Source organism: Chiloscyllium plagiosum, chromosome 7, assembly GCF_004010195.1.
Source record: "Chiloscyllium plagiosum isolate BGI_BamShark_2017 chromosome 7, ASM401019v2, whole genome shotgun sequence".
NCBI lineage: Eukaryota > Metazoa > Chordata > Chondrichthyes > Orectolobiformes > Hemiscylliidae > Chiloscyllium > Chiloscyllium plagiosum.
Window position 1 is genome coordinate 28,215,815 of NC_057716.1, and position 27,097 is coordinate 28,242,911.

General features: G+C 49.8%; 1 protein-coding gene across 4 annotated transcripts in view; it reads left to right on the forward strand.

The window, feature by feature from the left end:
* Positions 1 to 27,097, forward strand: part of LOC122551435 (fibronectin-like) — a 95,700-nt gene that overhangs the window by 27,750 nt on the left and 40,853 nt on the right. For 2 of the 4 annotated variants that reach the window (XM_043693335.1, XM_043693336.1), the window contains exons 12-25: positions 85 to 228; positions 5,276 to 5,394; positions 7,737 to 7,905; positions 9,105 to 9,296; positions 11,518 to 11,643; positions 11,742 to 11,831; positions 12,181 to 12,375; positions 15,749 to 16,018; positions 19,463 to 19,729; positions 20,741 to 20,835; positions 21,809 to 21,977; positions 23,813 to 23,899; positions 24,697 to 24,888; positions 26,773 to 27,045. In XM_043693335.1, the coding sequence (XP_043549270.1) occupies positions 85 to 228; positions 5,276 to 5,394; positions 7,737 to 7,905; positions 9,105 to 9,296; positions 11,518 to 11,643; positions 11,742 to 11,831; positions 12,181 to 12,375; positions 15,749 to 16,018; positions 19,463 to 19,729; positions 20,741 to 20,835; positions 21,809 to 21,977; positions 23,813 to 23,899; positions 24,697 to 24,888; positions 26,773 to 27,045 (2,388 nt within the window). The remainder of the gene's footprint in view (positions 1 to 84; positions 229 to 5,275; positions 5,395 to 7,736; positions 7,906 to 9,104; positions 9,297 to 11,517; positions 11,644 to 11,741; positions 11,832 to 12,180; positions 12,376 to 15,748; positions 16,019 to 19,462; positions 19,730 to 20,740; positions 20,836 to 21,808; positions 21,978 to 23,812; positions 23,900 to 24,696; positions 24,889 to 26,772; positions 27,046 to 27,097) is intronic. The other 2 variants (XM_043693337.1, XM_043693338.1) reach the window with 1 other exon arrangement.

Consider the following 27,097-nt stretch of genomic DNA (forward strand, 5'->3'; position numbering starts at 1 on the left):
GCCAACAGTGTCACATTTCTCGGCAACCACAGTTCCACAAGCATGTTCTCACCCTCTCTGTCCTCTTCACCCACCCCAACCCAGATCAGTGCCAGGACACGGACACGCAACGGTTTTACCAGATCGGCGAGAACTTCCGCAAGTACCTGAATGGAATCCAGTACCAGTGCCACTGCTACGGCCGGGGAATCGGGGAATGGTCCTGTCAGCCACTGACAGCCTTATCAGGTAGGATCTTCACCCACGCCAGTCAGGATTGGGGCTCTGGTGCAGAGCTGAGTGGAGCACTGCACCGTCAAGAACTGCCACCTAGGATGAGATGTTATACGTAGTCCTCATCTTCTCTATGGAGGGGGATGTAAATGATCCAGTGGGCACCATCGAAAGATCGGCAGAGGAGTTCTCCTCAAACAGACATCACAGGGCAGCGTGGTGGCTCAGTGGTTAGCACTGCTGCCCCACAGTGCCAGGGACCCAGGTTCAATTCCAGCCTCAGGCAACTGTCTGTGTGGAGTATGCCCGCTCTCCCTGTGTCTGTGCGGGTCTGCTCCGGTTTCCACCCACAGTCCAAAGATGTGCACTTCAGGTGGGTTGGCCATGCTAAATTGCCCAATAGTGTTCAGGGATGTGTGGGTTCGCCCCTGGGAAATGTAGGGTTACCAGAATGGTGTGGGGTGTGGAGTCTGGGTGACATGCACTTTCGAGGGTTGGTATGGACCTTTTGGGCCGAGTGGCCCGATTACACACTAGGGATTCTACAATGATTTTAAGATCACTAAAAATAAATTAATTGGTCACAATAGTCTCAACCATGGGATCTTCCCATGGCACAGATTGACTAGGATTTGTGCTCATATGTCTGAGGAGGCACCTTTTCATTCTTGAGAGTGTGACCAGTTGGGCCCCAGCGGACTCTCTTGGGGGTAGAGAATGATCTCTGGGATTTGCAGATGTGTGGTTATGTTTCCCCCTTGGTCTTCAGTTGACTTGATACCCTCCCCAAGTGTCCACTGTATAACTTGGGCAGGAACGACGACCGATTCACACAATGAGAAGCTAGCACTGTTACAACAGGGTGAGTGTGCCTCCTTGTCAAACAAATTGGTGCCAACCCTGGACTTTTGTGATCTTAAGTTAATTGTAATGTGTGGGGTGTGGCACTGTTGCAGTTGTGGGGAGGGGCTATGGGTAGCACATGCTCAAAAATATCAAGTGACCAGGCCTGAGGCCTTATGAGTAATGCATAGCAACCCCAATAGGCAGCCATGTTGATTTGATTGATCTGCCATGCACAGCTCTTTTATAAATGTGATCAGGCTTTCACTGCACTAACCCGAGATTAAGCTTCCAAGACTGTTAAATTCTGGAACGCTATCCCTGAACATCTCTGGCTCAGCACTCTCTCTCCTCCTCAGTTCATTCAAATTCAAGCTTTTTAAATTCTGGAACACTATCCCTGAACATCTCTGGCTCAGCACTCTCTCTCCTCCTCAGTTCATTCAAATTCAAGCTTTTGGTTGTGTATCCTCACGTGTCTCATATTTTATATTCCTGCGAAGCATCTAGAGATCTTCATTTTATGCTAAAGATAATATATGATGCCTGGTACTGTTGAGAATGATGAGGACATGTTTCAGACTAGGTTTGTGCTGCTTTTGGGAGTAGAAGATGAAGCAGTGATCTCCCCTTAGTGATACCAGAGACCGAAACTGTTTCTCCTGCTTGGTCAATGCTGATTAGATTCCCTACAGTATGAGAAGAGGCCCTTTGGCCCAATCAGTCCACATTGACCCTCCAAAGAGTAACCCACCCAGACCCATTTCCCTCTGACTAATGCACCTGATACTATGGGCAATTTAGCATGGCCAATTCACCTGACCTGCACATCTTTGGATTGTGGGAGGAAACGGGACCACCCGGAGGAAACCCACGCAGACACGGGGAGAATGTGCAAACTCCACACAGACAGTCTCCCGAGGCTGGAATCGACCCTGGGACCCTGGTGCTGTGAGGCAGCAGTGCTAATCACTGAGCCACCGTGCCGCCCATTAGAGGTAGGCTTTTTTGAGGTCCAGGGTAAATGGAGTTAAAGTCCACTTGAGCCTCATTCTGACAGGATGGTGGAATGGGTTTGAGAGGCTGAATGGCCTCCTGGTCCAATAGCACGGCACCAAAGCTGCTCAGTTATAATCCAGATGCCTTATCACATTGGCTTGGAGAGCTGAAAGCCCTTCTCCTCCTCAAGGAGTGAATCCAGTGATTGATGATAATTGAGTTGTATGGGGGCTGACTGGAAAGGCAAGACTTGGAAATGCTCAGAACGCAGGAAGAGGCTGTCAGTCCGCTGAGTTTGCGTTGGTTCCTTCAGAAAGTTGACCTCTTGTTTCCCTCTCCCTGATCACTGGGCCTGTGCCCCTTGCACATATTTGCTCGATGATGTTTATATGTGCTATTTATTATCTTATGCCAACAAGGACGTAAGGCAGTTTGTGATTTGTGCTGATTAATGTAACTGCCTGGAGGGAGTAATGAGATTTAATCATTGTGAAGTAATTATCCTTCATAAACGGGCAGATTTGTACAGTCTGGCAGGGCATCGTGGTGATTGTTTCTTTCCCGTTTCTCGTCTTTTCCCATGTGTCTTTGCTTGATGAGTAAATTGCTTTGCAGTGCTAAGGGTCCAAAACACACATCCAAGACTCCGAATCAAAGCTGTTGGCTTGGATAAGAAACCGGGGCTTGGCAAGGTCACGGGCCCGGGCACTGGTGGTGTCGCAGGGAGGTGCCAGGCAACCCTTTGCCTGTGAATATCCAGCACCCAATCCCCACCCATTCACCCAGCCACTTCCAAAGGCAGCAGTAGTTCTCCCACACCACTGCCAGACCTAAAGGACCGATGTCATTGATATTGTAAACCCTCTGTAGATTTAATGTTGAGATACTTTGCTTGTGCTGTAGGATTGGTGACTCTAGGGGAGCAGTCAGCCTCACACTTCCCGTTTTAACAAAACCAGTGCTGACTTGAGCCGAAGGGAAACCAATTCAGTCAAAAGCTCTCATGCTTCTCTCTAAACGTAAGGAGAAAGGTAAAGCTGTCAGGGAGGACAGTCTTAGCAAAGTGCCCACATTGTGACTCCCGTCTGAGCAATTTTGAATCAGTGATACAGAAGACGTTGTTTTCTTTTGAGTTTGAATTTGTTTTGGGCTGTCTGTGTGCTGCCTCCGCCCCCAAGCCTTTCCTTTCTTCTGGTTTTTGTCTCACCGTGATTTACGATTTTTCGACGCTGTACAATCTCCTCGTTGACCTCACTTGGAGAGGGTGTGTTACAGGACTGGCTTTCTGAAGCACGTCTTCTGTCCCAATTTAATGTTGCTTCCTGCCAAGTTCATTGAGAGTGCACTGAGCTAGATTGCAAAACGTGTGGATGGGACTCCTCAGCCTTCTCCCTATCCTCTCTACAAGCTGTGACCACACAGATTCGAGAATGTGTGGGCTTGCAACTGAAGAGACTTCCAATGTATCATCAACAGCTTGGCAAGTAACTAGCTGTGAAAAGTAGCCACCATGTTAGTGGCGAGTCAATATGTAGCCATCAACTTGGAAACAATAGTCATTTACTCTAATCAGATCAACAACTAAACAAATGGATAGTAATTAGTGGTTAGGTGTGACGAGACTTTGAACAGCTAATAATTTGATAATTAGGCAAAATAAATAATTATTTGAAATGAATCCTGGTTACTAGTTTGACAAGGTAAAAATAAGGACTGCAGATGCTGGAAACCAGAGTCTAGGTTAGAGTGGTGCTGGAAAAGCACAGCAGGTCAGGCAGCTGCTCCTCAGATGCTGCCTGAACTGCTGTGCTCTACTAGTTTGACAATGCTAGTAATGATGTAGTCAACCAGGTTAATAACAAGTTCCTACCTAACCTGACTGACAGTTGCATTGCTGCTGATATACTGATATATAATGCCGTCAGATTAGTAACCTGGAGAACAAAAGATTCCAATATATAGTCAACAGTAACTAGCTGTGACCAGCAGTAGTTTGGATTGCAAGCTCTGCTCAGATATGCCATGTCAATGGCAGCATCCTTATAGCTGCCTTGCACAAGAGCAAAAAGAGGCCATTCAGCCCCTCAAGCTTGTTCCACTGTCATTGGCTCCATATCGCTTAAACGTCTTACCTAACAAAAAGCTGTTTTTGACAGCTTGTATCATGCCTTGTCCTCAACAGCATTTCAGGAGCTCCTCTTTCATGTGAAAACATGCTTCCCCAACATCACCCTGAATGATCTAACTCAAAGGTTATGCCATCACCACCACCTCCATTCTGGTCTGAGCTTCAGCAGAAAATAGTTTCTTTCTCTCAATCCTTCCCTCATCTTAAACGGCTCATTTAGATCTCTCTGTTTAGCAGTCAGAGCAATAGAGGTTTTGCCCATCGATTTCATCCTCTTTAATTGTAGCAAAGAGGATTGAGGAGGGCAGAGCAGTAGATGTGATCTATGTGGACTTTAGTAAGACATTTGACAAGGTTTCTCATGGGAGACTGGTTAGCAAAGTTAGATCTCATGGAATACAGGGAGATCTAGTCATTTGGATACAGAACTGGCTGAAAGGTAGAAGACAGAAAGTGGTGGTGGAGGGTTATTTTTCAGACTGGAGGCCTGTGACCAGTGGAGTGCCACAAGGATTGGTGCTGGGTCCACTACCTTTTGTCATTTACGTAAATAATTTGGGCGTGAACATAGTAAGTTTGCAGATGACACCAAAATTGGAGGTGTAGGTGGACAGCGAAGAAGGTTACCTCCAGGTACAATGGGATCTTGATCAGACGGGCCAGTGGGCTGAGGAGTGGTAGGTAGAGTTTGAATTGATTCTAGTCTTTCAGAGCTTAATAGCGTAGATACCGAGATGATTTCACTCGTGATACAGATCAGAAGCAGAAGTCATCAAAATAAGATGGTCATGAAGAAATCCATTAGGGAATCAAAGGAAAAAAAATCAATCCGAGAGGGAGATCTGCAAGGACCTCTTTACTCAAGTATGGGGCTCACAACAATGTGGAGTAATTACATTTAGAGGACAGCTGGACAATCTACCAATGGAGGAGAGAATAGAGGGAGATGCTAATGGAGTAAGAGAGTTACGCAGAGTATTTATGGATCAATTATCCCAAATGGCTTGTTCTGCTGTTGTATTCTCCACTCAATTGTCTGCGCATTCAAAAAGCTCTCTGGACTATTATTCTGTCTGATCTGTTCTAATGTAGGATCTGAACCTATCAAAGTGATGATCACGGAAGTTGGGAACCAGACGGACTCACATCCCATCCTGTGGAACAAGCCGGAATCATTCCATGTCACCCAGTACACACTGAAATGGAAGCCTGTAAGTAAACCCGCACCCACTGATCATTGACAGTGCTGGAAGAGCCATGATCTCGCACCCTTTCTCTGTCTGTCTCTCTGTCTGTCTGTCTGTCTCTGTGTGTGTCTCTCTTCTCTCTCTCTCATGATCTCAGTTAAAAATCACACAACACCAGGTTATAGGCCAACAGGTTTAATTGGAAGCATCAGGTGGTTAATGAAAGCTACTGCTTCCAAATAAACCTGTTGGACTATAACCTGGTGTTGTGTGATTTTTCACTTTGTACACCCCAGTCCAACACTGGCATCTCTTTATCATCTCATGCTCTCTCCCCTCGCCCCCCCACCCCCCCACACAGGCAATGGCCCAACCTCTTCTCTCCTCCCCACCTCACCCCCACCAACCAACCTGCCCCTTGGCAGGATCCATTGCCACAACTTTAATAAAAAGCAAGGGCCTTCTCTTCTGCAATCCTGGTCAGTATTTGTCCAACAATCCACACTGCCAAGACTGATCATCTCTGTGGGAGCTTCCTGTGCGCATCAACTGCTATGTCATTACTGCAATTGAAACATTGCCCCCTGAGGCCCTTTGGGGGTTGGGAGAGGGGAGAGGGGAGCCATTCTGCGATTGTGGCAGATCTATTCCTTTTCTCACCGGCTAAAGAGGAAGCGTGGACTCACCTTCAGAGAAGCACCGCAGCGTTGCTTAGCTGACAGCACTCTGTGGGCCACGGCAGCCATCTTTTTTTTTTAACCTGAGAGCTCCATCCCCGGGAGCTGCCTGAACTATTCAGTTCATGTTGACCTCAGTGGGGATTTGAACTGGCAAACTTCCCTGGGATCCCAGTCGGCCCATCGCAGCAGGTCCACACAAAACAGACTCTGGTTGTTGTCTGTGCTCCAAGAGGTGAAAGGTCTGTCCACTGACCTGTTAGCACTACGTATGGCGGTGTGTTGGAGTCCGACAAGCATGCGCTCCCTGAGGCCTCTGGTCACATCAGTACTTACTAACCCGTTATACAGTCGGGGACATGAACCTTGCCGTGTTATGTGTATCTAGTTCTGTTCCCCACCCCGACAGACAAAAGAAAATTTAAGTGTTGCACCCGAGCTGGGTTTGCAACCTTGCCCCCGGCCTCTCTTGCTGAGTCGCCTTGGGAATGGCTTGCCAGGCTTTTGCGAAAGCTTCAAACTTGAGTCCAAAACAATGTTCCATTGCTCAAGTGGTGCTCAGTAAAGTGTGTGTCATTTCCAGCTTTCTCTTGGCACACAAAGCAGGAGCACAGAAGGCAGCCAAGCGTGTCCTGAGTTTAATGTCAACAATCGCAGGGTTGACATGGAGTTGCTGGCGGGAGTGTGGGGGAGCATGGCTCAAGATGGAATACTGTCTTCAATTCTGGTCTCCTTTGTATCGGAAAGATGTTGTGAAATTCGAAAGGGTGCAGAAATCATGTACAAGGATGTTGCTGGGTTTGGAGGGTTTGAGCTATAGGAAGAGGCTGAATCGGCTGGGGCTATTTTCCCTGGAGCGTTGGACGCTGAGGGGTGACCTTATAGAGATTTATAAAACCATGAGGGGCATGGATAGGATAAATAGACAAGGTCTTTTCCCTGGGTTGGGGGAGTCCAGAACTAGAGGGCATAGGTTTAACGTGAGAGGGGAAGGATGTAAAAGGGACCTAAGGGCAAACTTTATTGTGCAGAGGGTGGTGCGTGTGTGGAATGAGTTGCCAGAGGAAGTGGTGGAGGCTGGTACAATTGCAACATTTAAAAGGCATCTGGATGAGTATATGAATAGGAAGGGTTTCGAAGGATATGGGCCAAGTGCTGGCAGGTGGGACTAGATTGGGTTGGACCAAAGGGTCTGTTTCTGTGCTGCACAACTCGTGAATCTGTAGGCTTTTGTTGGAGGCTTCAGACCAGTGCTCCCTGCTCTTGCTAAGGGGACTTAATAGGACTCCTTGGGGCCACGGTGTGTGTGTGTGGCCAACCGTGGCAAAGGGCACTGGAAGAGGAGGCGTGGAGGAACACTGATGTTTTACTTTCAGGGAGAAAGGACTTGTGGAGCCGGCAGTATTTACATATATTTAAAAAAAAGCAAAGGCTGGAACCCATTCGTTTAATGTAAAAAAGCTGTCAGTAATTATACCATTGTTTGGCACTCCCTGCTGGTCGTTTCGTTGCAACAGGCCCTCGCCGCTGGAAGTTGAGTTCATTAGCTTCCAAACTGTTTGTGATATGGCGTAAGACCAATGTCTCATTCCGTCGTGAGGTCAGCTGGGTTTGAAAGCAAAGGTCTCAAGGCCGCCCTTTCATCCTTCGTCTAACCCTGCCTGTGCTTTTGTGTGTGTTTCCATGCAGAAAAACTCCCGGGAGCGATGGAGAGAGGTGACCATTCCAGGCAACATGTACTCCTATACCATCCGGGATCTGAAACCGGGCCTCACCTATGAGGGAGAGCTGATTGGCAGGGTGTGGAATGGCCGCTCAATGTTCACCAACTTTGAGTTCACAACCTCCTACATGACACGTAAGTTGCATCCCCTCCCTCCCCGCCCTCCCCACCGCCCATCCCCGCAGCCCAGGGGGTTGCAGCCTCCCCCTCTCTTCAGCCTCCCCCGGGGTGACGGTGGGTATTTCAAACCAACGTGGTCCCCAGGGCGTTGCTTGTGAATCCGGCTGTGGTTCCCCACCCCGCAAGGGTGCCTTTCTTCTGCCCTCCATTTTGATCCCTCCCATCCCTGACCTCTACCTTTTTTTTAAAATCCATTCATTGGACGAGGCACCATGTTGGTCAAGCCCATCCCGAATTACCCAGAGGGCATTGCCCTGCGTCTGGAGTCACATGTAGACCAGAACGGGTAAGGACAGCAGTCTCCTTCCCCTAAAGGACGTTAATGAACCAGACGGGTCTGTCCGACAACCGTCGTCATTAAACTCCTAACGGCAGATTTTTATTGACTACAAATTCCACCATCGGATTCGAACCGCAAAACATTACCTGGGTCTCCGGATTAACAGTCGAGCAATAACACCACTAAGGTCATGGCCTCCCCATTGACCTTGACAGGCTGCATCTTGAACAAAAGATGGGAGTGGTGTTCCCTGACTAGGTTTCAAGATTTTTCAGATCAATCCCCAGCTTTCTGGATGTGGGCTGGGGTCAGGAGAGTCTCAGATTTCCACACATCTCCCCCTCCTCCTGCCCCCCCCCCACCCCTCAACGTTTTGTATGAAGCAGTGCTTCCTGACATCAGCCCCGAGACTACCCTCATGCTGAGAGATGCCACTTTGGAGGCTGTGGCAAATGCCTGAAGGACCCCTTCCCACTTGCGCATGCTCTCCCTCTCTCTCTCTGCCCCACTAACCAGAGACCCAAGATGGCAGAGTGCCCCATACTGAGATGGAGGGGTGGGGAAGTTGAGCGGAGCTGCAAATGTGGTGTATACGCAACCATCACCGTCCCTGCTTAATTATCCAGCCCCCCCACCCCCGTCCCGCCACCAGAAAGAGCTCTCTTGTCAACTGCACCAAAGCCTTTAAGTCCTATCCAGAACTCTTCTGGACTGCGGGGAAACAAGAGACAGTTGAATTTGATTAAACCAGTTCTCGAGATTTAATCATTGTCGCCAATCTGCCCTCCAGGTTGGGGCGGAGTCTTAACTGTTGCTTGATAGTTCACTAACCTGATGTTTCACTCTGTTCCCCCCACTGCCCTAATCCTAACAGGGTCTCCAACCGAGGGTGAGACACCACTGTTGCCTGAGGAAGACATCATCAGGGAGTCCTCGACAACAGAATCCATCACCGAGATCACCTCCAGCAGCTTTGTGGTCTCCTGGGTATCTGCCTCTGACACGGTCTCTGGGTTCCGCATCAAGTATGAGCTTAGTGAAGATCAGGCCCAGCCTCAGTACCTTGGTAAGTCCAGAAGATGTAGGAGCAGAATTAGGCTATTTGGCCCATCGAGTCAGCTCCACCATTCAAACCTGGCCGATCTGTTTCTTAATCACATTCTCCTGCCTTCTCCCCGTAACCGCTGATCCACTGAATAATCAAGAGCCTACCTATCTCTGTCTTAAAAGACACTTAATGACTTGGTCTCCACAGCCTTCTGTGGCAATGGGTTTCATAGAGTAACTATCATTGGGAATAAGAGATGGTGATGTGTTAATGTCATTAGGCTATTAATTCACAAGCTCAGGGCGACACGGTGGCTCAGTGGTTAGCACTACTGCCTTACGGTGTCAGGGACCCTGGTTCGACTTCAGCCCCAGGCGACTGTCTGTGTGGAATTTGCACATTTGCCCCGTGTCTGCATGGGTTTCCTCCCACAATCCAAAAAGATGTGCAGGTCTGGTGCATTAGTCAGGGGTAAATACAAGGTAGGGTAATGGGTCTGGGTAGGTTACTGTTCAGAGGGTCGGTGTGGACTTGTTGGGCTGAGGGGCCTGTTTCCACACTGTTGGAAATTTAATCTAATCCTATGGCTGAAGAAATTCTTCCTCATCTCCATTTTAATGGGTCTTCTCCTCACTTTGAGGCTGTGTTTTTGGGTCTCAGTGTCTGCGACTGGTTGAAACCAAATACACCATTGTCCACTCTATCCAAACCTCTCAGTATCCTGTAAGTTTTAATCAGGTTCCCCCCTCATCCTTCAAAACTCCATCGAGTACAGACCCAGAGTCCTCAACCACTCCCCGTATGACAACCCTGGGATCATCCTTGTAACTTTCCTCCAGACACCTTCCAAGTTCAGCCCATCCTTCCTCAGATGGCAGGGTGGCTCAGTGGTTAGCACTGCTGCCTCACAGCACCAGGGACCTGGGTTTGATTCCAGCCTCAGGTGACTGTCTGCGTGGAGTTTGCACACTCTCCCCGTGTCTGTGCGGGTTCCCTCCGGGTGCTCTGGTTTCCTCCCACAGTCAAAAGATATGCAGGTCAGAGAATTGGCCATGCTACGTTGCCCCTCGGTGTTAGGTTAGGTGCATTAGTCAGAGGTAAAGGTAGGGGAATGTTTTTGGGTAGGATACTCTTTGGGGGGGGGGTTGGTGTGGACATGTTGGGTCGAGTGGCCTGTTTCCACTGTATAGAAAACTTCTATGGGTACAGGGGTCAAAACATCCCACTGTATTTCAAATGCAGTCTGACCAGATCCTTATACAGCGTCAGTATATCACCTCTGGAAGTGAATGCTAACATTGCGTTTGCCTTCCCCTGTCTTCAGTAACTCTCGCCCTTTAGTTCAAACTGGGTGGATTAGGCATCCACAGCAGGTTGTAACTACATCTCCTGTTGCCCAGCCATTCACCCTGCTACTTCAGTAGTTACCTTGAGCAGTATTATTCCTCCATACTCTCATGGACTTGGTGTCTGTGGGATGTCCTGTGCTTGTCCTTGCTGCCTTTATTCTCTCGCTGCAGGATAGCAAGGAAGAATATTTAATGGTTGAAATGGTCTCCCTGTGCATCCCTCGGCTCAGGGCCCACCATGCTAGGCAGGGGCTGCAGTTTGCCGAACCCTTCGACATTCCGCTTCGGCTGATGCAGACTCCAGGCGTGGCGCAGACGTCGGGGTAACGGCTATCCAGTGCCTTCGTTTCGAGGTTGGGATTTGAACAAATGTCCCACCACTGGGAAAAAGAAGGGAAGACCTGCATTTATGTTGTGCCTTTCTGAAGCCCAGGTTGTTCAGTAAGGTGTTACAGGCCGCCTGTTGTTTGCCAGTGAGGAAGAGATCTATGTCTCTGTGTCAGTGTCTCTGAGTATGTGTCTGTGTGCATGTATATCTGTCTGTGTCTCTCTGTGTATCTGTCTGTCTAAGCTGTGCGTGTGTTTGTCTGCGTGTGTGTCTGCGTGCGTGTGTGTCTGCGTGTGTGTGTGAGAGGAATTCTCTTGATTTCCTGATGGTAAGAGAGGATGGACCTTGCCCCTAACCAAAGCAAAGTGATGGAGCATAAGGATTTTAAAACTCAGGTTTTTCCACAGTGGGAGCCCTGCATAGGGCGTTGAGCATAGGGAGTGGTGGAGTTGTGGAGATTCGGTTTAGGTTAAGTCACTCTAAAGAGTTAATCTGTTGTCTGTGAGCTGATATGTCTGGGAGGCCTCGGGATATTAAGCCTTTATTCCTTTCCCACTTCCAGATGTTCCAAGCACAGCCACATCTGTTTCCATTCCTAATCTGCTGCCTGGCCGCAAGTACATCGTGAATGTTTTCGAAGTCTCAGAAGATGGAGAGAAGTTGATCCTAACCAGGACCCCCACGACAGGTTGGTGGCCGTGGAGACACCTCTCTGCTGCGTTGTCCAATGGTAGTCAGGAGAACCCATCGTTTCCCAGAATAACTTTCTGCCTTTTCCTCACACAGCTCCTGACAGTCCCACTGAGTACACCGTCGATCACGTCGATGAGACCTCCATCACCATTGAATGGTCCAGGCCTCAAGCCCCGATCACAGGTAGGTCAACCCCAGTGATATCCCAGGGTACACCTCTCCAGTGAGAAGGGCAGCCCGACCTTAAAAGCAGCTGTCAATTCCTGAACTGTTCCTAGAAGTTCTCCAAACAGTCTCTGTGTGTTTAGGATGGGGGCTATTGATTCTGGGAGGGGAGGGGAATTTACAGCTGGTGACTATTGAGTGCGCTGCCATCTGGTGGTCAATGCCTTGCCACAAGGGGATGAGGAAAGGAGGTAGAACGGAGCATGGGACTGACAGATGGGAAAGGGCCTTTTCTGAGGGCCTGTCCATAAAGGGAGTGGTGAGATTGTTAATGTAACAACTGCATTCCCCCCCCACTCCCTCCCAGGTTACCGTGTGGTGTACACGCCGTCGGTGGAAGGAGCCAGCACTGAGATCATTCTGCCCAGCACCGCAACCCACCTGACCCTGACTGACCTGCTGCCTGGCATCCAGTACAACATCAGTATCTACTCCGTGGAGGAGAGTCAGGAAAGCGTTCCGCTAGTCATCCAGCAGACCACCGATGGCGTCCCTCAAGCAGGTACGGAGCGATGGTCCCACGGCACAGATGGGGGAAGAAGTGCAGAATAGGGATGGTGGGTGGAGCTGCCGTAACTTGAGACACAGGCTTGGCTCTGTCCTGCATCTTCCCGAAGGAAAGTAGGGGGGGAGGGGTGAGTAGCTGGTGGCGAGCAGGGCATCTGCAAAGGGCTTGTCCTTGGGAAGCAGGATTGGAGTATGAGAGACTGTGAGGAATGGGTGAGCATGCGATCTCCATTGTGGCAGGTATGAGGGATGAATTATTCATTGGCGAGCGAATTGTCCACATCCTTTCCACTCAAGAGGCCTCGCAAATGGAGTCATCAGCTCAACTCTCTGGGGCTCAGTCAGTCACGAGCTCGGCTGGGGGGGGGTTGAGGGGAGCGAGAGGACCGTGGGTTTGTGCTCCTACCCCTGGCGCCAGATCTGTGCTTCCAGTGTTGGCCTATTGGCGGTGCTGTCATTTCCAGGTGAGAGACTTTAAACCCAGTAACCCCCCCCACCCCAGCTTACATTCCCGTGTCTTCCTGAGGACAGTAGCCTGACCAATATTTAGATTAGATCACTTATTTACAGTGTGGAAACAGGCCCTTCAGCCCAAAAAGTCCACACCGACCCTCCGAAGCGCAACCCACCCAGACCCATTCCCATTCACCTAACACTACGGGCAATTTAGCATGGCCAATTCACCTGACCTGCACATTTTTGGACTGTGGGAGGAAATCGGAGCACCCGGAGGAAACCCACGCAGACACAGGGAGAATGTGCAAACTCCACACAGTCGCCTGAGGCGGGAATTGAACCCGGATCTCTGGCACTGTGAGGCAGCAGTGCTAACCACTGTGCCGCCCATGAATTTGTGGTGACCAGCGGCATTGGAAGCGGATGGTGTGGTCCGTTATCACTGCGCTGTATGTGTGTGTAGCAGCTCACTGTCTGCCGCTTGGCATTCCTGATCCCCCCACCCACCCCCGCGTTACAACAGGGACTGCTCTAATAGTAAGCTGCCCTGGGAAGTCATGTAAAGCAGGTTTGATCCCTTCATGTGGCCAATTGGCAGCCTTGGGTGTGATGGTCTGGGATGTGAACTCCCGGCCTTCTCTTGAGGTCACAAAATCCGGCCTTGAGATTGAGGTGGCCCTCAGCCGGTTAGATAGAGCAAAGAGGCTGGAAAGTTGGTAGGGTGGGGGGGAGGAGGGGGGGGTGTTTTCACTCAAAACAAAACCTCTACGGGGAGAAAGGGAAAAACCTTTTTTTTAATTTACATAGCGACTGACCCAACCCTCGTGACGTCCCAAGGCTCTCCGCCCCAAAGAAGACCTGTCGAGCTGTGGCCCTCTTTCCCCTCCAGGCAGCAGAGAAAGGGAAGGGGTAGTTGGGGGCAGGTTATACAGAGCGTTGAGCTAACAAACTCATTTCTGAGCAGCCGAAGGGTAATGAGGTGCTGTACAAAGAATTTCCCGAGTTTAGTCCGTCCTTTCGTCGGTCAGGAGATAATCAGGGATGCTTCCCAGGGAGGAGAGAGGAGATGCAAACTTTTTGTCTGTAGCCCCCTTTTTTTTTTTAATTGTCTCGATAGGTACGAGCTGCTTTTGAAGATGAGCGCACAGACCAGATCCTGACAGTCTGACAGCCCAGACTGAAACCTTAAAACAGTCTCTGAGCCCTCTGTTCCCTGATGTAATTGAGATCACCCCTGGATGTGCCTGCTTCACAGCTCCCCTGAGGAACAGGGGGAGGCTAGACCGCAAGAGCAGAGAGAGAGAACGCGGGACTGGCCTGTGGGCTGCATGGAATGCATAGCAAGTCCCTGGGTTTCTGTTCTGTCTCAGTCTGGCTTGTTCTGAGCCTGTATGACCAAATAGGGACAAAATAGGGATTCCTGCTTCTGCCAGCAATTCCCCTTTGTGTGAGGGAAGTCTCACAATTCTGAGATTGTGCTGTCAGACGAATGATTGCTCCGTGAGGCAGGCTGTCTGCAGCCAGGATTCCTTGGGGAAGTGGTTCTGTTTTCTCTGCCGCAAGATAAATTCTGTCTCGTTCTGAAGACAGTGTTTTCTCCGCCGAGTGTACTGGACAGAACGAGCTGTCGGAAACATGCAGAAATCCTCTCGTTCCTTTCCTGTGTCTCTCTCTCTCTCTCTCTGTCTCTGCCTCTGTCTTTCTTTTGTTCTCTCCCCCCCCCTCTCTCTCTCTCTCTCTCTCTCTCTCTTTCTGTCTGTCTGTCTTCTCTTTTGCTGTCTCTCTCTCTCTCTCTCTTTCTGTCACTCTCTCTCGCTGTCTGTTTCCCAAAATTCTCGGCTTGTTCAGGAGAGCACGGTCACCAGTTCTTGGGCAGGTGACCGACCTGCACACAGCAGCACCCCCCCCCACCAGCGGTGATTGCAGGTGTTGGCTGAGAGGAGGAACATGGGGTCTGCTCGGAAGAGCTGGAGGAGTTGAGCATGTGCCCTTTTTAAGAGTGTTGCACACCCTCACAACTGCGCCACACGGGCAGCTTACACCGTGGGTTTAAAGTCTCCGGGTTGGGGTCTAGAACCTTCCCAATACTTAACTCCAGGGTTGAGCGTGCTGCCGTTGATCTGGGATTTCTTTTATTTTTAACCCCTTTTTTGCATTATTGAGGACAGACTCCCTTTAAAGAATCCACCGCTCCCTCACGAGAGTCTTTGGGGAAAGAGAAAAAAAAGACTGGGCCAGGACCTTTGACCGTAGCTGGGAAAATTTGTCTGCGTCAAAAGAGGGAATGGTCCTGAACGTTAATCTCAAGCCACTTCATGAATAAACGTTGACCATGCCGTTGGATGGTGTCCAAAGTAGGAGGGAGTTCTGATCGCAAGCGTGTTGCTTTCATTACATGGCCTGGTGATTACCTGCCTTACCTGGTTAGCGGTGATAAGGATACGGGAGTTCCCCACTTCAAACTGACACCCAAGATAATGAGTAATCTGAGGGAATTCTTTCCAGGCTTAACCAACGCAGAGTCTGCACTCCCAGATAAAGCGGGGGGGGGCCAGTGAGGCCTAGGGAGATCCTTTGAGAGTGGAGGGAAAGCACTTGCTCAGTGTTTGGGCTTGGCGTTTGTTTGTTCAACACAATCAGGGTGAAGGGAATTATCCTGTCTACCTCAGTGAGGAACTGGGAGAAAATGTGATGGAAAAAGGGTGGATTTGCACAGGAGGGTTGGGGGTGAGGGGGGGAAGAGTTCAGAAGGTAGGCCTGGGAGAACAGAATTGGGGTGAACAGAGATTGGAATGGGGAGGGAGAGGGAGAATGTGGAGTGGGGGGAGGGAGGGAGAATGTGGAGGGGGGAGGAGAAGGAAGAACTGGAGATAAGGTTGAATGGGATAAACGTACCTGGATCTCTCTTCCAGTGGTGTTGGAACCGCCGACCAACCTGCAGTTCAACGATGTGACAGAGAACAAGATCACTGTCATGTGGACCCCCCCTCGCGCCGTGATCATTGGTTACCGTGTCACCATGCTGCCGCTAGACCGCCATGACCGCCAAAGCACCGAACTGCGCCCATCCACCAACTCTGCCCAGTTCACCAGCTTACTGCCCGGCACCACCTACCGCTTCTCCGTCTACGCCTTGAACAATGAGGTTGAGAGCCAGCCTCTGGTTGGACAGCAGACCACCAGTAAGTGCCAGTGGAGCCCGAGCTGGGCTTGGGGGTGGGGGCCAACTGTGAGATATCAGCTCAGCCAGGGCAGAGCGGTCTTACTCCTTACCACCATGTGGAACTGAGGTGACTGGAAGAAGGATAATCATAAGACCTGGGAGCAGAAGTAGACCATTCAGCCCATCAAGTCTGCTCTGCCATTCAGTTAAGACCCTGGCTGATCTATTAATCCTCAACTCCATGACCCTGCCTTTTCCCGATAACCCTCACTGATTAAAAATCTAGCGTTCTGAGCCTTGAACATACTTAATGGCCCAGTCTCTGTCATGAAGAATCGCACAGATTCACCACCCTTTCAGAGAAGAAATGCTGCCTTGTCTCTCTCTGAAATGGGTGACCCCCGACGGTGAATTGGTGCTACCTGGCCCTAGATTCTCCCACAAGGGGAATTGACCTCTCAGTGTTTAAGCCCCTTAAGTGCCTTCAGAATGTTCCAATAAGATCGCCTCTCAATCTTTTAAACTCCAGTGAGTACAGACGCAGTCTCCTCGACCTCCTCTCAGAAGAAAATCCCTCTGTATTCAATCTAGTGAACATTCTCTGGACTGCCTTCAGAACTAATATATCCTTCCTTGGATAAGGGTGGGGGGAGCAAAACAGTATTCCAGATGGGGTCCAGCTGGTACCTTGTATTGCTTTAGCTTTATACTTTATACTCAGCGGCCTTTGAACTGAGGGCCAACATTCCACTGGCCTCCTCTATCGCCCACTGAGCTTGGATGCTCGCCCCTCGTGGATTATTCACAAACCTCTCTGTGTCCCGCAGCAAAGACGTCCATTTCAGCCCGTCCAGTTCCACTGGCCCTCGTTAAATTTGACCTTTTCCTTGTGGCGTTGCGGTTCCACATTGTGGCTGTCAGTGTGGATTCCAGTCAGGGAAGGGACGTTGCCTTTGATCTCTGACCAACATCTCTGTCTCAGGCTTGCTGCAGTGCTCCAGTGATGCCCAGTGCAAGCTGGAAGAACAACACCTCATTTTCCGCTTGGGGACTCTGCAGCTTTCCAGACTCGACATCGGGTTCAACAATTTTAGGGCTTTAAGCATCTTCTGCCATGTCCTTAGCCCACACACCAGGCCGTGTTACCACATGGTCTTCTATTGCAATGCTAACCCATTGTTAGCAACTAACCATCCCCATTAGTGGCTATTCATTCTCCCAGGCTGACTGTTACTCACACTTTTGTCTGTCCAAACCATCTTTCTTTGGGCTCTATCTCCACCTATTGTTTAGTCCTTTCCCTCCCACATCCCCCACCCCAACATTCTGCATTAAAAAAAAACATTTTCCTAGCTACCATTAGTTGTGAGGAAGGGACTGGAAATGCTATCTCTGATTTCCCTCCACAGATGCAGCCAGACCTGCTGAGCTTTTCCAGCAATCTCTGTTTTAGTTTCTGATTGCCAGCATTTCTTTTGAAAAAATGCCAACAGTGTGGAAACAGGCCCTTCAGCTCCACAAGGAAGGGTATCCCAGCCAGACCCATTCCCCTACCCTATTACGCTACATTTACTCCTGACTAATGCACCTAACTTACACATCCTTGAACACTACAGGGCAATTTAGCATGGCCAGTTCACCTAACCTGCACATCTTTGGACTCAGACACAGGGAGAATGTGCAAACTCCATACAGACAGTTGCCTGAGGTGGGAATCGAACCTGGGTCGGTGGTGCTGTGAGGCAGCAGTGCTAACCACCGAGTGCTAACCCTGCCACTGAGCCACCGTACACCCCCCCACCCAGGGCTTTTTTACAAATCTAGTTCTTTTTTTGACTGGGAAGCCAGTGTAGGTTTAGCGAGCCCGGCGCTGCTGGGTGAATGGGCGGGCGATGTGCGACATGGGGGCTGAATTTCATCTTCCCCCTCACCCTGTTTGGTCTCCCTGCCCTGAGCGCAGCTATGCCACACATCACGGAGCCGGCCACCCAAGGTTCTGGAACTGTCCGAAAACCGAATGGCTGTCGGCCCTGAGCAAACGTCAGGGCGAAAAGGGAATGAACATAAGTTGTTCGAATTCAAGTCTTGTCCTTATAAATGGTGCCTTCCACGACCTGGAGACTTCTCCACATGTCTCCAGCCAACGCAGCAGCTTTTGACGTTTGGTTACTGTTGTGCTGTAGGAACATGGCTGCTGTTTGTGCACAGCAAGATCCCACGAGCAGCAAAGTTTGCTTGAACTAATGTTGATGTAATGTTGGGGGGGGGGGGGTGCGGCAGTGCGTGAATATTGATCAGAACCTTCGAAGAGAATCCCCTGCCCTCCCCCCACCAATCTTCCCACCTAACCCCCTGTTCTTTATCACAGGAGTATGGTGAAGTTTTTGTTTTCTCCATCCAGCAGTATGAACCTCGGTTCAACGTTACATGTGCATAATGGGCAGCTCCAGTTGTGCGGCACTTACTCAGTATCGCCTGGTGGGTGGTAGGGGGTATTGTCAATCTCCAATTTGTCCTCCAGTTTGTGGGACTTGAGCCCCACAATCATCCAGCCCTGTGAGGGACCCATGAATCCTAGAATCCCTACACCGTGGAAGCAGACCATTTGATCCATTCGGTTCCCACCCACCCCTTCAAAGAGACCATCCCACCCAGACCCACACATTAACCCTGCATTTCCTCATGGCTAACCCACCCAACCAGCACATCCCTGGACATTGTGGGCAATTTAGCACGGCCAATCCCCACGTAACCTGCACATCTTTGGACTGTGGGAGGAAACCGGAGCACCCGGAGGAAACCCACGCAGACTCTGGGAGAATGGGCAAACTCCACACAGTCAGTCGCCTGAGGTGGAAGTCGAACCCGGGTCCCTGGCGCTGTGAGGCTAACTACTGAACCAGGCAGGGGAGGAGGCCCGGGGGAGTTCTTCCCTGCTGACTGGGCCAAAGGTTCGCCCTCAAAGAGCATCAGGTAAACGGTTGAAGAAGGGAAGGGAAATGTACATTTATATAGCACCCTTCACAACAACCAGGCACCCCCAACGAAGTAGCTTTTCGAAGAGCGATCACTGCTGCGATGTAGGCTACATGGCAGCCTGTCTGTGCACAGCAAGACCCCAAAACCATTTCTAGGACGAATAGCCAGATTGTGTTGATTGTGGTGGGAGAGATATTGACAAGGGCGACGTTTTAACTGCTGGTCAGATTATCTGCTCCTGATCACATTGCTGTGCGTGAGGGAATGTGATGGGGTAGCCATTTTTCCTCCGTTACAACGGTGGCTTCAGAAAGTCCCATCGTCAACTGCAAAACGCTTTGGCACGCCCTGGGTTCGAGCCGAGGCGCTACGGAAATGCAACAAGGTTCAGTGGTGTCGGGTTGTTCTTTTATTTTCTCGTGGGGGTCATCCTCATTTGTGCTTTCCTCTCTCTCTCTCTTTCTCTCCCCCCTCCCACTCGCAGAGCTCGACGCTCCCACCAACCTCAAGTTCCGAGACATCACCAAGAACTCGGTGCTGGTGACCTGGACTCCACCTCGGGCCCGGATAACCGCTTACGTGCTGACCTGGGCCCTGACCACTGACGAGAACGTCAAGACTATCCAGCTCGAGCCCAACTTTACCAGGTACCGGCTGCACCGGCTGCTGCCAGGATCCGAGTACGTTGTCAGCCTCACCGCGAAGCAAGGCAACCTGACAAGCCAGAGAGTCCACAACATTCTGACAACTCGTAAGTCTGTCGGCCTTGTCTTGTTCTCCAGTTTCTCCCCTCCTTTACCTCACCCTGTCCACCACTGAGTTTACCCTCAGAGCTCCCTGACCAGCAAAGGAATCCTAGTCTTGCACCAAGGCTGCGGTATCACCGGGCTGGAGATCGCTGTCTGCATTTACTTAGCACCTTCCAGTGGGGAAGCCACTCTTCCTTCCTTCGGCCCCATTACTTTCTCCAGCTCAAAGTCTGCACGAAAGCCTACTGCATTCCTCATCATGATGTTTTCACCACGTTCCCCTATGGCGCTGTTAATGCTGTTTTCCTCATTCCATTGATTGCCTTTCATGTAGAAACGTAGAAGTGTAGGCCATTCGGCCCTTTGAGCTTGCTATGTCATTTGGGACAACCATGGTTATTCACCCCACTCAGTACCCTGTTCCCACTTTCCCGCCAAACCCTTTGGTCCCTTTAACCCTAGGAGCTATGTCTAACTACTTCTCTAAAACATTCAGTGTTTTGGCCTCAGCTGCTTTCTGCGGCAGAGAATTGCCCGGGTTCACCGCTCTCCAAGCGAAGGAATCTCTCCCTGTCACCCGAGTAAATTGTTGGCTGTCGGTGTCGACCTAAACCTTTGTCAAGAGTTGGCCGAGCAACAAGAAGATGGGGGAGGGGTGAGGGAGAAGTCATGGAATGTCCCCCACTTCCTCTGGCTCTGTTAATACTTGGGCCTGAGAGCAAAGGCCTGGCCCAGTCACAGACTGGCCGACGTAAATTCTGAGCGCTGCTCTCTTTCTCTGGGTTAGTGGAGTTTGTTTAGGCCGCACCAGTTGTACTTGCGTGGCCCACGAGTGTGCGCGCACTTCCTTCCCCAATCTTGCGTTTTTTTTTCAGGAGGTTTGTACCAAACTTGGGGGATGGAGCTTTCCACACTGGGCAGTTTTATTAACCTGCCTGTCATTCTGGCCTTCCCATCCCTCCCCTGTTAGCCCAGCAAATCTTACTGATTATCTTTCTTTGAATACATTGCAGGGGAGACCGTAGGCCCAGTGCCAAACTTCAACACAGAGGTGACGGACACCGCTATCATCATCACATGGACACCCATGCCCAGGATATCATTCCGGGTAAGAGCATGGAGCATAAAGTGGTAAAGCAGATGTGTGGCATTCTTGCTTTTACTGGTCGGGAATTTGACTACAAGAGTCCAGAATGTCATGTTGCAGCTTTATAAGACTTTGGTTGGGCCACACGTAGAGTATTATATTCAATTCTGGTCATCACCCGAGTAAATTGTTGGCTGTCGGTGTCGACATAAAGGAAGGATGTAAAGGCTTTGGGGAGGGTGCAGAAGAGATGCACCAGGCAGCTGCCTGGTTTAGAGGGAATGAGCCTTAAGGAGAGACCAGAAAAACACAGGTTATTTTCTCTGGAGCGGTGGAGGCTGAGGGGAGACTTGATAGAAGTTTATGAAATTATGGGATGAATAGATAGGGTTGATGGCCAGAATCTTTTTCCCCCCGAGTTGAAATGTCTCATACTAGGGGGCATTAAAGGTGAGAGAGGAAAGTTCAAAGGAGATGTGAAGGGCAGGTTTTTTGCACAAAGAGTGGTAGGAGTCTGGAACGTGCTGCTGGTGGAGACAGATACGATAGGGGCATTTAAAGGGGCTTTTAGGTAAACACATGAATATGAAAGGAACGGAGGGATATGGGCTAAGGGCAGGCAGAAGGGATTAGTTTAATTTGGTGTCATAAGGGCCTGTTGCAGTTCTATGTTCAATGTTTTCCATTCTGGATGGACTGTTTAGATCAGTCAGACCAGGTGGGTAGATCCATCTGGTTTGAAGAGGGGGCGATTGGGTGGAAGTGCAAGAAATTAGAGTTCTTTCACGCAGCAATGTTCTTTCCGAAGTGGAGTGGCCCGTCTGAAGGGGGGGTGGGATTCCACAGAGACTCTCAGAAGAGAGATTGAAGAAAGGATCAAAAACGAAAGGAAAACTTTGGGGACCAAGGGAGCACTGTCGACGGGGCTAAGTGGCCTCCTGCTGCGCTGTGTGATTCCTTTATTTTTGGTCCCCCCTCCTCAACACCGTGTTAGGTGGGAGTCCGACCCAGCCAAGGTGGAGAAACCCCTCAGGAAGTGACCAGTAACTCCGGGAGCATCATCATCTCCAGCCTGACACCTGGTACCGAGTACACCATCTCCATCACAGTGATAGCAGACGACCAAGTGCAGGACAACCCCATCACCAAGACCGTCGTCACTGGTGAGGCTCTCACCCGGTTACACTGTCCGATATTAAAAAGGGAGCTCTCCACTTCCACTCACTCTTGTCCTGTAAATGCCTTCAACCCCCTCCAGGATTACTGCGCTCCTCCAATTCTGCTCTCCAGCGCATTCTTCATTCACCCCAACATCGGCAACCATGCCTTAACTACCTCAGCCCTACGCTGTTACAAACTGTCAGGACTTGCCCGCCTCTCTAGCTCCTTCTTATCTTTTCCTGACGCTCCTTAGAACAAACCGTGCCAGTCTGACAGACATCTCACTCATCGCTCCGAATGTATCTCAAGTGTCCGGTCTCTGCGTGGCCTTTTGTTGGTGTAAATCTGTTCAAACGAAGTGGGCATTGCCAGCTGGCCTGGTGTTTAATGCCCTTCCCCCGTTGCCCTGCAGAAAGTGATGCTGAGCCATCACCTCTGCCATCCTTGCCCATTCCGAAATGCTCCCTGATCTGAGCAGCTTTCTTGGTTGTTTCAGAGGGGCAGTTATGGGTCACATGTAGGCCAGACCGGGTATGGATAACATACTTCCTTCCCTGAAGGACAACAAGGGTTTTTGTTTAAACAACAGTTGACAAACGACCACCGTTCGTTAGACTTGTTTTAGTTGGGAATTGCTGTTAAATGTTATGGCATGACAGTGCTGCCAGGGAGCTGGGTTCAACGTTAAGTGTGCTGTACAAATGAAAGCTGTTGCCATGTCCCTTGGTCTCCGGTTAGCCAAGAGCTCCCCCTGTTCGCCATTTTGTGATACTTTTTTGTGTCAATGACGCTGGTGTTGAATCAGAATGTCTCTGGTGATTTTTTTTGTTGTGTACGTTCACCCCACTGTAAACAGAAATTGGGACACTGGCATGGAGAGCAATGTATACCCCCCACCCCCCACCCCCAGTTTTGCTGCTGGGTTTATAGTGACCCTGTGGGGCTCAACATAGCCGGCAGCAGGAGGGAGATTGAACTGACTATGGCTGTGGACCCTTGACAATTTGCCAGTACCTCTCAGGTTGATTCATAGAAAGATATAGTTTTTTGGAAGATGCCATTCTGCCCATCGTATGTCAGTGACAACTCTAGTATTGTTTGATTTGATACTAGTCTGTAGTTGGTGTCATTACAGCACAGAGTGTGGCCATTCAGCCCATCAGGTTGGGGGGGGTGATGGTCTAGTGGTATTATTGCTGGACTGTTAATCCAGGTACCCAGGTAACGTTCTGGGATACTGGGTTTGAATCCTGCCATGGCAGCTGATAGGATCCGAATTCAATAAAGAAATCGGGAATGAAGTCTAATGATGACTGTGAATTGACTGTTGGAGGGGGACACCCATCTGTTCACTAATGCGCTTTAGGGAAGGAAATCTGCCATCCTTACCCGGTCTGGCCTACCTGTGACTGCGGACCCACAGCAAAGTGGTTGATTCTTAACTGCCCTCTGGGCAATTAACGATGGGCATTAATCAGTGCCTCCCTAATCCTGTGAACGCCTGAAAAAATGTTATCAGTTATCAACTCGGTGTAGAACAATCATTGGTTGAATCCCCTCCCTCCATCCCAAATATTTCTACTCTTTCTCCCAATGACCAAGCTCCAAACACACCCCACGCCTCCCACCCATGTTCTTGCCACCCCTCCTGAATCAGAATGAGCGGTGACCTCTCGTGATCTCTCAATTCTCCTTCCCGTGGCTCGGTCTGTCGAGTGTTCTCTGAAGATGCTCCCATGAAGCGACTTGGTTGGTTAATGTGATGCTATACGAATGCAAGCTGTTGTTGTTGTTGTTGTTGTCATGTAGTACAAACCCCAATCTCTCTTTGTTGCAGAGTTGGCCCCGCCCACCGACCTACAGGTCTACCCTGATCCTACCACTGGAGATCTGATCGTGACTTGGCGAGAGGGACCATCAACAGGTACAGGCCGACTTCCCATCTGCGGGAGAGGGGCTCCCACCACAGAGTTCCCTGGGGTATTGTGGGGTGGGGGGGAGGGCAGGTGGTGGGGGGGAGAGGAGCACACTGGAGCCAAAATATCTACCGATTCCCTGATACATCCTCCACACCTAACATGGGTGAACTCCCCATCGTCCGCCCGATTCATGCTCGAAGGTGACTGGTTTTGGGGATGAGGAGCCACAGGTTAGCTGCTTAAGGGGACGTGCAGCTGGAGCAGAGCAGCAGCTTTAATCCCCCGGAGAGTGTCCAGATCCTGGTAAATCTGGGATTCATAGCGAGCCGCCCTTATTCACTGATCATGTTTCAGAACAAAGGGGTTATTGGCCACACATCCTGGCACACCCAGATATCAGCTGGTGAGGTTTGGCCATTTTCAATGGCTTTGGCCAATCTTAGCTGCTTTCGGTTACTCCCGGCTCTTTGGTGTTCGTGCCCAGTGTGTCGGGTACAGTGCTGCATTCGTCACCCAACTTCTTCCTGTTTACCCCCTCCCCCCCCGTGCCAACCTCGAACTTTTGAATACCTTCTTCAAACACCAACCCCTGCCAAAGCTGTGTGCGCCCACTGAGATGGCATTGCCTGGTGCCAACCCTGAAGTTTCACTTGTGACACCCTCGTCACTCTATCTTGGGTTACACTCCCCACCCATCCCAAGGTGCCGACTCGTTTACCAATGCCCCCTTTCATTAATTTTTTTTAAATATATGCTCCCACCCTGTGATGACAGCAGTGTCTTGTGTGTTTACAATGTTCAGATATCACCGGCTACCATGTGACCTGCACCCCAAAACCAGGCCAACAGGGCAACCTTCTGGAGGAGTTTGTTGAAGCTGGACAGACCTCGTGGATCCCCGAGAACCTGACTCCTGGCATTGAATACAATGTCAGTGTCTATACTGTCAAGGACAACAAGAAAAGCCAGCCTGTGTCCACGGTGATAACCCAAGGTAGTTGAGGAGCAGAGGCGGCGGCCATGATAGTTTGGCGGCCATAACGGTTTGGCGGCCATGACGGTTGTTGTGGTTTATTTTTCAATTGTAGGTTGTGAGGACAGAGACTGGGACACACTGAAAACGTCCGCAGGCTTAGCTTCTAAAGCTTCACACTCGCTTTAAACTCTCAATGCCACGTTTGAAGCACTTTTGTAGTCCATGCTTAAAATGCAGATGCAAGTGTCACAAAATGGCTTCCATTGAGAGCTGCACTTCTTTTGTTTGCTTTAGTTTTTAAACAAAAAAAAGTGTCAAAAAATTCACTGCAGCGCGCTCTTCCTCTCACTAACTTTTGTTCATTCAGCGATTGAACAACCTTTCCATTACTGGTTATAAAAATGATGTGAGAAATGTTTGGACTTTAGATCTGAATTTCAAACTAGTGGGATCCACGGTTTAGGCACCAAAGGGAGGGCGTAGATGGAAAAGGCAAGTATGTTCACGGGCCAAGACAGAGTGCCGGGAGGTGGGTGGTTTCCCTGCCAGTGTTGCTTGGGAAGTGCAAGTTGCTGAGGATACTGGTTTAAGGCTGGTGAGGAGTGGCAGAGAAGAACAAAATGGCCTCCCAGCCAGTCGCAGCACGTTGTCAAGGTAACCAGCATCAGTTGCAGCCCAGGCCTTCGTGCCTCAAAGAAAAGGCAAGGGGACAAAAACTAAATATATTCACATGAAGATTAATATTTCCAAAAGGAACCAAATGTTGGATATTTTAATAATTTAATCAATAAAAAGTTTGTATTCCACCCTCGCAATAATAGCGAAGGATGAGGGCTTAGAAGGATGGGTTAGTAAATTTGCAGATGACACTGAAGTTGGTGGAGTTTGGGACAGTGCAGAAGGATGTTACAGGACACTGATAAGCTGCAGAGCTGGACTGGGAGGTGGAAATGGAGTTTAATGCGGAAAAGTGTGAGGTGATTCATTTTGGAAGGAGTAACAGGAATACAGAATACAGGGCAAATGGTAAGGTTCTTGGTAGTGTAAATGAGCAGAGATCTCAGTGTCCATGTGCATAGATCACTGGTAGTTGCCACCCAGCTTGATAAGGTTGATAAGAAGGCATAGGATGTGTTAGGTTTTATTGGTAGAAGGATTGAGTTTCGGAGCCATGAAGCCATGTTGCTGCTGTATAAAACTGCTGGTGTGGCTGCACTTGGAGTATTGTGTACAGTTCTGGTCACCGCATTATAGAAAGGATGTGGAAGCATTGGAAAGGGTGCAGAGGAGATTTACCAGGATGTTGCCTGGTATGGAGGGAAGGTCTAATGAGGAAAGGCTGAGGGAATTAAGGCTGTTTTCATTAGAGAGAAGAAGGTTAAGAGGTGACTTAATAGGAGGCATACAAGATGATTAGAGGATTAGATAGGGTGGACAGTGAGAGCCTTTTTCATTGGATGGCGATGGGTAGCCCGGGGGGACATAGTTTAAATTGAGGGGTGATAGATATTGGACAGATGTCAGAGTTAGGTTCTGTACTCAAAAGAGTAATAAGGGCGTGGAATGCCCTGCCTGCAACAGTAGTAGACTCGCCAACATTAAGGGCATTTAATTGGTCATGGTCATGGGATAGCCATATGGACGAGTATGGAATAGTGTACGTTAGACGGGCTTTAGATTGATCTCACAGCTTGGCGCAACATTGAGGGCTGAAGGGCCTGTACTGTGCTGTAATGTACAATGTTCTATTTTGAATGCTTGCAACTTTTTTTGCAGTTAAATCACCTTTTTTTTGTTAAAGCAATGTCATGCTATTTCATTTCTTTCGAGTTTTCTTCTTTGCTGTTTAGTTTTTTTTTTCTTGCACCTTTAACGCTGCCTTGTTGCCCTTTGACTAACCAGAAATCCCCCAACTCACTGACCTGACCTTCGTTGACGTAAGTGACACGAGCATTGGCCTGCAATGGACACCGCTAAACTATTCGGCCATCACTGGCTACCGCATCACTGTCATAGCGGCGGGGGAGTCGGTTCCCATTCTCGAAGACTTTGTCAGCTCGTCGACGGGATACTATACTGTGCAAGGCCTGGAGCCCGGGATAGATTACGACATCAGTGTTATCACCCTGATAGAGGGTGGCACTAGTGTCACCACCACTCGCAAGCAGCAAACTGGTGAATTTTCTTTCAGCTCCTTTCTTCCAACCCTCCCCTCCCCCGCCCCAGT